General features: G+C 36.8%; 1 protein-coding gene across 15 annotated transcripts in view; it reads left to right on the forward strand.

Moving 5' to 3' along the window:
- ZNF385B (zinc finger protein 385B) overlaps positions 1 to 12,697 on the forward strand; it is a 393,631-nt gene that overhangs the window by 319,117 nt on the left and 61,817 nt on the right. For 13 of the 15 annotated variants that reach the window (XM_073881855.1, XM_025887583.2, XM_073881836.1 and 10 more), the window contains one exon: positions 8,777 to 8,815. The exons of the other annotated variants lie outside the window; for them this stretch is intronic. In XM_073881855.1, the coding sequence (XP_073737956.1) occupies positions 8,777 to 8,815 (39 nt within the window). The remainder of the gene's footprint in view (positions 1 to 8,776; positions 8,816 to 12,697) is intronic. 15 annotated transcript variants of the gene reach the window in all.

Consider the following 12,697-nt stretch of genomic DNA (forward strand, 5'->3'; position numbering starts at 1 on the left):
AGAGGTATTGGTCCAATTTTAGTACAAGTGTTAAAGGTTGGGGGAGGCAGAAAGTGTGAATAAAAATTTCAAATGAGTATTATGACGACTTTGAAGGTGCCAAGCTTCCCGATAGGCTGAATTTCAGAATGGAAAACAGAAACATTTAGAAACATTTCTGAAAATCTTCATAAGGAGTAGATAGATTATAAATACAATGGTTTTTGCTTCCTAACATTCAAACTTTTCATGACTGTTCCTGAGGGATTCTATATTTCCTGACAACTGGCTAGGTGCTGCAAATTGCTTGACTAGGGAATCTTGATGAGATATCCATGGCCAAAATATGAGCAAGCTAGACACATTTTTAATGTGATGATTTCATTTGCTGTATTCATTTTTCTCTTTTATATGTTGCTTTATTCAGAATATATAGAGGCAGAAAAGGCTGTGTGTATATTTGAAACAAATTTGGTGGATAAAATAGTTTTACCTGCCAGTGACTACATTTCCTTACAAATTCAGAAAAAAAGAAAGACAGTTCAGTTCAGACTACTTTTAGTTTGAACTGTAGCCTACTTGCAATCACCTAAAAATAATTATAAATCAAATGTATAAATGTTAAATGTCAGGCTGTACCATTAACAGAGCCTTATTCAATAAAGCAATTTTCACTGCAGAGAACAGAGTAAGGCATAATACAGAAACTCTTTATTTTACTTCACAAGTATGGTATGTTTTGTATAATATAAATGCAGGGTTGAACCGAAAATCTTTTTTTGCTGAGAAGAGTTAATATGAATACACATATACATCCATACAAAAAGACAATAGCAAGATAAATATATGACATAAAACGTTTTGATGTCACTTGTCCACAAAACTATTCAGGGACTACTTTCCTAATAAAAGCCCTAAAATGTTAAGTGTGACAAAGTAAGCTTGTAAGAAGGACCAATAGAATCAACATTGATGTAATCATGACACCCTTGGATGGGTATCACAGAACAGGGGACAGAGGGGTGCCTGGCTGGCTCAATGGGAAAAATGTGCAACTCTAGATCACGGGGTTGTGGGTTTGAGCCCCACGTTGGGTGTAAAGATGACTTAAATAAATAAATTAAAAAAAAAAACAAGGAAACAGGGACAGATAAAATGCAGGATGCCCAGTTAAAGTTAAATTTCAGATAAACAACAAATTGTTTTTAGTATAAGAATATCCTATACAACATTTGGCACATATATTTACTTAAAAAAAATGATCTGTTTATCTGAAATTCAACTTTAACAGGGCATCTTATATTTTTATTTGCAAATCTGGCAACTGTAGCAAGACATCTGGGTTCTGGGCTTAGCTGAAGAGGTTCAAGCAAGTCTCTAAAATTCTCCAAATCTTTTCTCATTTTCAGGTAAGGAAATTGTACTAAAATCAGGCTGGTGGGTGTGGGGCCTGGCCTACCAGTTGTAACCCGCACCGTTTTCAGTATTTATTATATTAAACTTCCAGATAGGGTTCCTTTTTTGGGCGGGGGTGGGGGGAGTTCTGGAGCTCAAACTAAAACAAATTTAAAAACCAGTTTGAAAACGTAGATGATTTCTGACATTTTACCACTGTGTATTGAGAGTATGTCATGGAGAGAAAGAACCCAAGATGCTCAGGATTGGAACACTGCAGATTTGTTGCCTTGCCTTGAGCCTTGTCAGTCCTCAACTGTCAGCTTTCTTCTTAATGCAAGGGTAAGAAACGTGTTGTCCTGCATTTGGGGAAAAAACATTTCACTTCCACTTTGCTTTGCAGAATAAAGAATACATCCAAACAGGCCCGGGTTTCCGCATTTGCACTTCTTCCTGCCTGGTGGGGTTTTCTTTTCATCTTAGACCTTTTTAATTTGTGTCATGGACCTGTTTTGCCTCACCATCAGGATATATCTGATTAGTTACCGAACAGCCTTTCAAACTTAGCTTTGATAGAATGATTTTGAGAGGATGTCAGTTAATGCATTTGGCTGTTCGGGAGGTGTATTGATTTTTAAATCAAGAAAGCTCATTGCTTCCCTAGTCTCTTAGAAAGCCTTTGTAACTTTTTTTTTTTTTTAGCCTGTTTACCAGAACACAGGCAAACATAGTCTTTCTTACTTGTATTTGGAGACTTTGCACCAATAACTTTAAAGGTACATCCGTAAGTATGAGCAAGTAGTCTTTGGTTACTGGTATGGCATTTTTTTTCCTCCTAAAGTATGAAGAATTCTATTTTTTATTTTTTTAAAGATTTTATTTATTTATCTGACAGAGAGATAGTGAGAGAGGGAACACAAGCAGGGGGAGAGGGAGAGGGAGAAGCAGACTTCCCGCTGAGCAGGGAGCCTGATGTGGGGCTTGATCCCAGGACCCTGGCATCATGACCTGAGCCGAAGGCAGAGGCCCAACGACTGAGCCACCCAGGTGCTCCGAAGAATTCTATTTTTTAAAAAGATATTTCTCAGACTTACTTTTGGCACTGAATTTTATGTTAAGGAAATTTAATCTTGAAGACAAAGTTTTGTGGGCTGTTTTCAAGTCACTATTTTAAAAACAAAAGGAAAGGTCAAGAGCAAAGTGCCTATTTTCTATCTCAGATATTAGCCAGTCCTTCCAAACTGCAGGATGGATGTCTCCTTCCAATGTATTATAGAATAATCGCTTCTCATGATCTATCCTCAGATGAATCTCTATCTTCTTGAGTATTTTGCACATCTATTGAAAAACTATTCTTCAGTCCATATTCCTGAAATAATTTTTCTTTTTTTATTTCACCCCGAGAAGATACCATACTAAATGACACAGGAAACAGCTGATCTATTTAGTTTAGTTTCTCTTGGTGAATCCAGTTCCTGTTCCCATCACTCTGAAGCATGTACTCTAGCTTTGTTAGTGGGACTTTTTTTGAGGGGGGGCAGGGGGTGACATAGTTCATTGTCAACTATGCATATCTTAGGCTGTTTTTGAAATATGAATATACCCTACTGAGATATATAAATACTTTGAAGGTAGTAACTTTTCCAGAAAGAAAAATACATTAATAGGATTTATCATTTTATTTCTTCTTTGCTCTTAAAATTCACATTAGAGTTAAATTCTTATTAATTTCCTAAAAGATTCCACAGTTTTCCTTTTTCTTAAAAATTTTCTAAGTTTTTTGCATTCTCTCATAAGAACATACAACAATTTCATAAGAATTTTTTTGTTAACTTATTTTTGACAGATGTTATAGATCTTTCATATCTGTATGCATCTATCGGCCAAAAAATTATATTATAGTCATAAGAACATCAAATCTTGAAGATAAAACAAAAAGTTTTCAAGAACTTTCTTCACATCTTGATGGAAAAACACCTCTCTCTCTCTCTCTCAGTGGTTTCCAGTCACATCTAAACATTTGCTTGTTTAAGAATGGAAACAAACAAAGAAAAGCATTGGGTTTTCTTAGGAGGTAGAACTCAGCTCATTACCTTAATGCTTTTTCCCTATGTTGAAAGCAGCAGTTGGAATTAGAGTGGAGAGTGGTCTGGGCTTCCTTAATACATCACATTAACCGATTAGACATTTCAAAATGCATTGCTTAAGCTGAATATGGATAATATGCAATTGAAATGTTTTAGCTTACTCATTTATTGTTTGAATCGGAACATCAACACCCCAAACTGTTGTGTGTGTGTGTGTGTGTGTGTGTGTGTGTGTGTCCTTGCAATGAGGTCTGAGTGAACCTTGAGTCAAGTCTCATGCCCATTGTAGACATAAATTGAAAGTCTTATTTGTTAAACTGAACTTTTTTTTTTAAAGATTTTACTTATCTATCTGAGAGAGAAAGAGAGCACATGAGAAGGGGGAGGGTCAGAGGGAGAAGCAGACTCCTGCTGAGTAGGGAGCCCGATGCGGGACTCGATCCCAGGACTCCAGGATCATGACCTGAGCCGAAGGCAGTCGCTTAACCAACTGAGCCACCCAGGCGCCCTAAACTGAACTTTTTGAAATGCTCTTTGATGCGGCTTCTTAAATTAGCCAGTGGCATAACTACGGTGTGGCTGCATGACTCTTAATCCCTGGCAGCATGGAGAATCACCGGGCATGTGGGGCCGCCAGGAAAATGGAACATTTTATATTTGTACCGACCATATTTCTTATATACAAGGATCTACTGTCAGAATGAGACGTGCAGCTTCAGTAAGGGACACAGGTGGCATCTCCCATTAACAAAATAACTACTGTCTGGAAAAGACCTTAAAATTTCTTCCTTTTACTCAGAATAGTTTTAAAATTATCTGTCAAAAGTGTTCAACTGGTTTTCCACTAAAGAGAGGGAAGTGGTGAAACCGCCCATTCATTTGCTTTTTGCTTTTTTGCTTTTACCTTTTGGTAATTCTCAAATTCTAAAAGTGTTAAAAGTGAAAAACATTATTTTCTTGTAGTATCTTCATAACTGTTAGATCATGAACCAAATCTGTACTTATTTAAAAAATAAGAGAAGCAACTCGTACTCATTTCGCTATTCACTAAATACCAGGCCCACCACACTGCACAGAAACCCACTAGGAAGGTTTCCATGTGAGAGGCATCTAGCACCTAGCACTCATCTTCAGAGAACTTCCAAAACGCAGATCACTTTCTCCTTGGGGTTGTGACGATCGTAGTAGTTCCGACATCCACTTGTTATCTTGGTATTTAGTAGTTGAAGAACATCCTCTGTAGAAATCTCACAGGCCACTTTGAAAGGTGAGGAACATGCCCCTTACTTTGACTAGTTGTACAATTCGGAATTCGGTATCACCCTTCCTAAATCAGGGAATAGTGTCATTATTTTTACGTATTTGGTATGGTTTTTCATGTAAAAGTATCTGAATCACAGTTGTGTCAAGACAACCAAAATGTTTTTAGGAATTAACCTGTGGTAAAAATGTTGTTTGTTTGTTTTTTTCCCATTCTGCTATCTGATTTTTTTTAAGTACTTAAACACTCTGAAAATACCTTATTTATTACTTTAGATGTATAGGTCTCTTTAACTACAATGTTGTATTTTTTTTAGAAGACTTGTTCTTCATTGTATATCCAGTCCCTAAAACAATGAATGATAGACACTTAATAAACTTTTGTTAAATCAATGAATTTTCAAGAAAATACAGTGTTTGTGCAAATTGAAAATCGTGCATTTATAAAAGTGTGATGTGTTGGAAAAGGAGCAAAAATTTCCAAGTACTGAACTGTCTATGTTGATATGAAACACTTAACCTCTAAAAATGTTGCATCCTTTACCATCAGAGTGATTTAGAAAGGGGATGATACTTTATGGCAGAAACACACATCTCTTAGCATTCTATGTTTCTTTAAGATGGAATTTCTCCAAAAACCACTGGAAAATGCAGTTCAGTTTTTCTTTCCAAACAGATCTTCAAAATAGATCACCGGGTGTTTTTCCTTACTTAGTCATCCTTTTTGTCAATGGAATATACAATCTTGTTTGGTGAATCTCAGAACTTTTCAAAGAGGGTCTGACAATATGGAATTTGAGTGAAAGATACCAAGCCTTCTAAATTTATTTAAACAAAAAAAGGAAGTGGATGAAAGGCTAATCTGTGCTCTACTCTGATTGGCTGCTTCAAATCTCAGGGCTGATTCCACTCATATTTTCTATAGAGACTACTGACCACCACTAGGAAGATTCTGGAAAGAGATTCTAGGATCCCATTTCATTTCTGCAGCAATCGCATGCTGCTAATTGTTAACCAGCCTCAAAATACTTAACAGCCTACCATATTTTGATAAAATAGTAGTAGTAATAGTGATAGCCTTATTGGGTCAGAGATAAAGATATAATGTGGCCCTATTGCCTATTATTTCCTTAAGCGTGTGTTGTTTTACTTTAGCCTTTTATACCAGTTCTGAACGACTGATTAACCTCCTAGTGAAGAAGAGGTATCCCATTGCCGCTGGCACAGCTGATTTGATTAAGCAAGGCACTGCCCATGTGTGGTTCTAGCAAAGAGCTGGAGATTGTGGGAGGAGCACCTTTCCAGACATATGGCTCCCGGCTGAATCAACGGTCTGTGGAGAGAGTGGCATGCCATTTGTCTTCCTTTCAGTGACAATGATGGCATCCATGTGGACCCCTGTCAGGGTGCTCTGGGTAGGAGAAGCCGCATCAGCATGGCAAGTCTGTGCTTGTCCACATTCCAGATGCAAAAATTCAGGTCTCGCGGTAGCGTGCGATTCCAGTGTAACGTTCCATGCAGTTTACTTTCATTGAGCCTTCTGATGTGAAATCCAAAACTGTGTGGTTGAGGTGCTTTTGCCAATAATATGCAGTTGTTTCTATCTCTGGATCTTTGTGAAAAGAAATGGGTCTTTGTGAAAGCTGTGTCTGTTTCGTTTCTATTTAAGTTTTTGAGGATTTGGAAAAAGTAAAACAATATTAAGGCATGTGGTCAGAGCATTTAAATATAAAAGGCAAAACCTTTTTTTGAAGTAACTCAAAAAGATATTACTCTTCAGTGATGTAGCTATCACTTTTAAATGTGTCACTTTGTGAATATTTGAAGTTTTAATGAGACCCTGTTGTCACATTCTTTTCCATAAATCTGATATTGAAAAAGGAAGGGATGAAAAATCATCATTCTTCTTGTACTACTGTAATTTGGTAATATTACACTTTAAAAAAAGCGATGCTTTTCCAATCTTCCAGATAGCCCTGAGTCACAAGGGTTTGATCGTTGAGGTCCTCTTTGCAGTAAATCAAGGGCAGGTGTAAGTGATGACCGTCCCCAGTTGTGTGTGACCTCTGAGTAGTCCCGCTCTTAAGCATCATATTCTGTGCGCAAGCCCAACCGTTACAACAGAGAGAGAAGACAGGACAGCCCCAATATTTATTTCTGGCTCTCCTGAAGTTGCCCAAGAAGCAACGAGCTTATTCTAAGAGTGACAGACATGGATCAGAAAGAGAAAAACCTAGACTCACCTCTCCGGGAAACTTACTTAAGCGTCAAATGGGCCTTATGTGTAGTTGGACTAGGCAGCTGCCCTCCAGGCTGCAGAGGTGCTAGGAACCCCCATCCTTTCTTCAGATCTCACCCCGGCCAGCAGCGCCACAGGCACTACCCGTCAGCCCTGCTCAGTGGTCCGTTTACAAGGAACAGGGTGGGGAGAGACTCCTACCTGAGTTTGAATCCTGGTTTCAGACCTTCGGACTCAGGGGTGACAAGCTATTAAACCTCTCAAAGCCTTGGAGTCCTCATTTGTAAAGGAGGATAAGAATCGTATCTGCCTCGGGTGATGGTAGAGACTACACAAAATAATCCCTTAGTATAATTCCTGGCACACGGTAAGAGCTCTGTAAATCTAAGCTGCTCATATTATGATGTTTATTATTGTTATTCCGTAGCTAAAAAAGCAATTGAAAGGCCAAACCGCCCCCCCTCCCCCCCGGGAGGCTAACACATTGACGTCACTGGTAAAGGGAGGGTCCTGGGTGCTTAACATGTGAGAAAATCAGAAAACGGAGGAAGAGCCGAAAGTAGAGGTGGGCCAAAAGAGACAGACCTTTAGGTGCTTTCTCAGGCCTCCTTATTTTGCTTAAAGGTCACTTCTTTTCCCAGCCTCAGTTAAATACAGTTTATATTGTCGGATTTTCATTTAACTTTTACAATTATAAATATGTCCTTATGTTGGACTCATCCTACACCATCTAGTCTGGAACAATATCTGACATATTAGGCCTCCAGAAATGTTTGTGGGATGGACGGACTTTTAAACTTTAAAAGTCAAAAACCTGGTTTCTACTTCTGTTTAATAGAAAAGCTAGTGTCGCCTGTTTATTGTATCACAAGTGCTTACCAAATGCCTTTCAGTACATCAGTTAAAATAGATGATATTTCTCTGTCTTTAAGAATAGTGCAGAGCCCTAGCCATTTAACCCCAGAGAGGAAAACCTTGTATTATCATTCTGGAGCAGTCTCATTTTGTTTTCTAATTGGGTGGTGCTCCCTTTACTCCAATACCCAGTCACACTGGATGGCTAGTGAAATCAATTTAAGACGCTGACAAGGATATAAATCAAATCCCAGGCCTCTTGAAAATTATTGAGATAGTAGGAAGTTTGTATTTCTAAGTTCTTCTCCTCGAACCTAAATATCATCTAGTCTGAAGCCTTTTGATGCTGGAGCTCCTGCATTGGTTTCTTTCCCCACCCATAGCATCGCTCATTTAGTGGGGTGCCGCGGTGTTGCTTTCGCCTGTGGCTAAGTTTTATTTGCAGCTGTGTATTTTTATATGATTGCTTACACTGTGAAGATGTAAATTACTTTCGGGTATGCTCAATAACACTTTTTAAAAAATTCACACAGATTTGTGGTTCCATAATCTCGGTGAATACACCAAGGATAGCTGTTTGTTCTTTTTCTGATATTGAAAATATAATAGATGGTGTGATAAGGCCAGCTTCATTAATTCATTTATAAGTACTATAATATAATAGTTAATTTGTCCATACATAGCCTCCAATTATCTCCCCAATTCCTGGTAATAGCCACAAGCCCATCTTTCATTTTTATCACCTCTCAGTTAATTGCACTAATAGGTTTTGCTTTCCATTTCTACATGATTTTCATTAGAAAAAGTGGCAAATGTTAACTCTTACTGCTTTTTAGTCAGTAAGCATTGCAGGCTTTTTAATCAGAGATGAACAAGGAAAATGAATTTTTAAAACTTTCGTGTAAATGTGCTTGCTAGCCTCAAAATTCCAGATGACTACTTCTAACTTTTACTTTTTTAGAAAAGAAGAGGCTTATTTGGGACCAATAAATTCTGCCAGGTAAGGAATATTGGTAGCTAGAACTATGTGGGGTTTTCTTTTTTTCCTTAAAAAGAAAACAACAACAACAACAAAAACACTTCTCTAGCATTATTTACCAATGAATCACAATTTTCTCAATCCATAGATAGCTTTCTTGTGCAATCTGAATGAACATGAGCTAATTTAATATGAGTATTTACAAGGTACTTGTTCATTTAAAAGTGATACAAACATTTTAATAGAGAGGTTTGAAAACACTTGTTTAGTTTTAATAATCAAATGTCTAGGAGACAGCCAAGAAAACTCTTACTGTCATTAATTGCAATATCTCCAATAATTTTCCTGAGTATTCTCCATATGAGATTATTATGATATGTATATATAGTCTTGACTGTACTAAATTGAACCACTTGCAAAGATCACATTTTAGGATTTATGAGAATGTTTTTGTTTTTATTCACCCTAAAAACTGGTGATTGAATAAAAGAATTACTGTTGGCTTAGTTCTATGTATCTCATAATTACAGAGGACTGACATGCATTAGTAGAAGAAAAAAATGTTAATAGAAATTAACATCATAATTATTATTTTCATCTAACTTGTTGAGTATTGTAGGACTGCTAAGAAAAGTATTCAGGATTTTATCACTTAACACTTTTTTTTTAAGATTTTATCTATTTATTTGAGAGAGGGAGACAGATAGCTAGAGAGAGAGGGTGAGAAAGAGGGAGAGAGTGCAGGAGCGGGAAGGAGAGGGAGAAGCAGGCTCCCCACTGAGCAGGGAGCCAAAAGCTGGGCTCCATCCCAGGACCCTGGAGTCATGACCTGAGCTGAAGGCAGACACTTAACCGCTTAACTGACTGAGCCACCCAGGCGTCCCTCACTTAATACTTTGAAAAGGAAGAGGGAGAGCTCTGAAAACCTTCTCTATATTCGTCCATGTCTGGATCCCACTGAAATGACTCAGGTACCTGTAGTTACTGTGTTAAATGGTAAACACTCCAAATATCAGCTAGATGGTATCTGTTTCAAGGTATCAGCTGAATTGGCAAGTGGAACAATCTTTTTTAGACAATTTAAAGCTTTCTTTAAAACTAAATCGGGTTCCCCAAAATGACATTTTAATAAAAAATGTAATTATAGAATACTGTGATAAACAGCAAAGAAAGACAAAAGAGATTTAGTTGGGCGGGGGGAGTGGATCTTTTCCTGAAATAGCTGTAAAGAAAAAAAAAGAATCAAATGGAAAATAGAGAAAATCTATTCCAAGTGAGAAACATAGGGGATAAAATTTTTACATGATTAGGAGTAAGTTGTTCAAAGGATGAAAGGCAGCAAGAGTTAATAACAGGTGACAAGGAATGGGGTGAAAGGGCTGTGTTTATTTAGTTAATTTTATAAGGATGAATAAGATTGTGTATATAAAGTAGAGAAGCCAATTCTGGTAAGAGTTTCTTGAAGGAACCTCCTCAGTTTACTTTTCGGAGAGAAGATGGCTGGGAACTTGGCCTGTCTTTGTATCTGGAGTGCTCATCCACAATTCACCTTTGAGGACAGATTGCTCCCAGCCTTGGGAACACTAGGGATATTTTCAGGCTGATGTGGTGCAGATGTGAGATTTAAGTAGAAAAAAGCTGTATTTGGAGTTATTTAAGAAATTATATAGTCAGCTAACAATTTTAAAAACGTAAGAGGGATGTTTATATTCTAGGTCATATTGGAGCTGTCAGCAGATGTCTTGGTTTACTAAAAACTTGGAACTAGACTATTTTAGATGTGCCTTTTGCCTATGTTCCTATACTGTGGTATGGGAATAAGAATATATGCATTTATTTTAGATAATGAAAGTTTTAATTTTTTATGTTAATTTTCAATCTTTTTAAAATGAGTAATAGAAAAGAAGACATTAAACCTATGATTTCATGAATATTATTACTCTGTTTTTAAAAAGTCAATTTTAGTTTGATTTAAAGAAAAAAATAAGTAAATAATAATAACATAATACATGGCTATGGCAAAAGTAATGAAAGCAGCATGCAGAAAACTGGTGTTTGGGAAATATTGAGATAGTTTTATCCTTGTAGTTCATACATAACCAGTAAGTATTTTTCAGAGCCTGAGAACAGAAAATATCTCAATAAAATGCTCTCAATTTTTAACTTTAAAAAACAATGTACTTTTTTTCATCCTGCCAATATAGTTAGCCTATTTTATTTTTAATCCCGTTCAAACTGCTTTGCCATCTCTAGTAACAATCAGAAAGGGTAGTTTCATGTTTTACAAAGGGGTCAATGAGACTTAAGTGTATCCATTTGTGAGCAAACTAAAAAAGTGAACTAAAGTTTTATTTTCTGAACTTTTGAGATTTTCTTTGCCCATAGAGGGTTTTTTAAATTCTCATTAAGTGCACTTAATACATCAATTATGACCTTGAACAAAAGAAATCCCCAGATTTTCCAGTAAGGATATTTTTACATTTAATAGTTAAAAATAATACTCTTAACAATTTTTTTCTTTTTTATGTTTTAAATTATCACATATAAAATTGACTTTTTGGGAGTATATATAGTTCTAAAAATTTTAACATGTGTAAATTTGTGTAACAACCACTACCGTCAGGATATAGTTCTGTCACTCCAGAACATTCCCCTCTTCAAATTTTTGTCCTGTGTAGTGGGAGTACATTGTCCTGTCATCTCTCTTAAACTCATAGCAAAAAAATAGGCTATACTACTAATCAGTAATTCTGTCATCCACACTCTTTTCTAATATACTTCAATTCTTCTAATTGCTAATTTTATATTTTGTTAATTTATACTCCTGATCAAGGATAGTATTCATTTGTCCTCTCTACCAAATATCATCAACTAATCCAATCCAAACTCTAACCTCAGAAGATCTCCTGATGGTTTCAGCGGATCTGTCCTTGTTCATGTTTATGTGTTTATAAGTAATGCTTTGTTCATCATTCACATTGTTTTTGGAACTGCCAGTTGTCTGATGTTAATGCTGGAGATTATCTGGAGTATGAAAGAGAATCACTGCTCTGTCTCTCTTTTTATAGGCTCTGCAGATAGTGTTCTTTCTTACCCAAGTATTTTCATGGCATTATGCCATAGTTTTTCTATGGTTGAGTACTTTCATCACCATATATTTTTCTGAATATGTATGGAACATGCAAACCAAAGGAAGGAAAGTCATAGGTTATAAGTTAAAACTTTACTTTTTAAAATTTTTTAAAGATTTTATTTATTTATTTGACACAGAGAGAGAGAGACAGTGAGAGAGAGAACACAAGCAGGGGGAATGGGAGAGGGAGAAGCAGGCTTTGCGCTGAGCAGGGAGCCCAATGTGGGGCTTGATCCCAGGATCCTGGGATCATGACCTGAGCCAAAGGCAGACGCTTAATGACTGAGCCACCCAGGCACCCCAAAACTTTACTCTTTTTTTAAATTTAGATTCAATTAGCCAACATCAGTTTCAGATGTAGTGTCAATAATTCATCAGTTGCATATAACAACCAGAGCTGCTCACATCACGTGCCCTTCTCAATGCCCATCACCCAGTTACCCCATCCCTCCACCCACCTCCCATCCAGCAATTCTCAGTTTGCTTCCTAGAGTTGAGTCTCTCATAGTTTTTCCCTCTCTGATGACTTCCCACTCAGTTTTCCCTCCCTTCCCCTGTGATCCTCTGTACGATTTCTTATATTCCACATATGAGTGAGATCATATGATAATTGTCTTTCTCTGATGGACTTATTTCACTCAGCATAATACCCTCCAGTTCCATCCACATCAATGTAAATGGTAAGTATTCATCCTTTTTGATGGCTGAGTAGTATTCCATTGTGTCTATCTATCTATCTATCTATCTATCTATATATATATATATACATC

Source organism: Callorhinus ursinus, unplaced genomic scaffold (genome assembly GCF_003265705.2).
Source record: "Callorhinus ursinus isolate GAN/ISIS: 27379988/994484 unplaced genomic scaffold, GSC_fseal_2.0 scaffold2, whole genome shotgun sequence".
NCBI classification, from domain to species: Eukaryota; Metazoa; Chordata; class Mammalia; order Carnivora; family Otariidae; genus Callorhinus; species Callorhinus ursinus.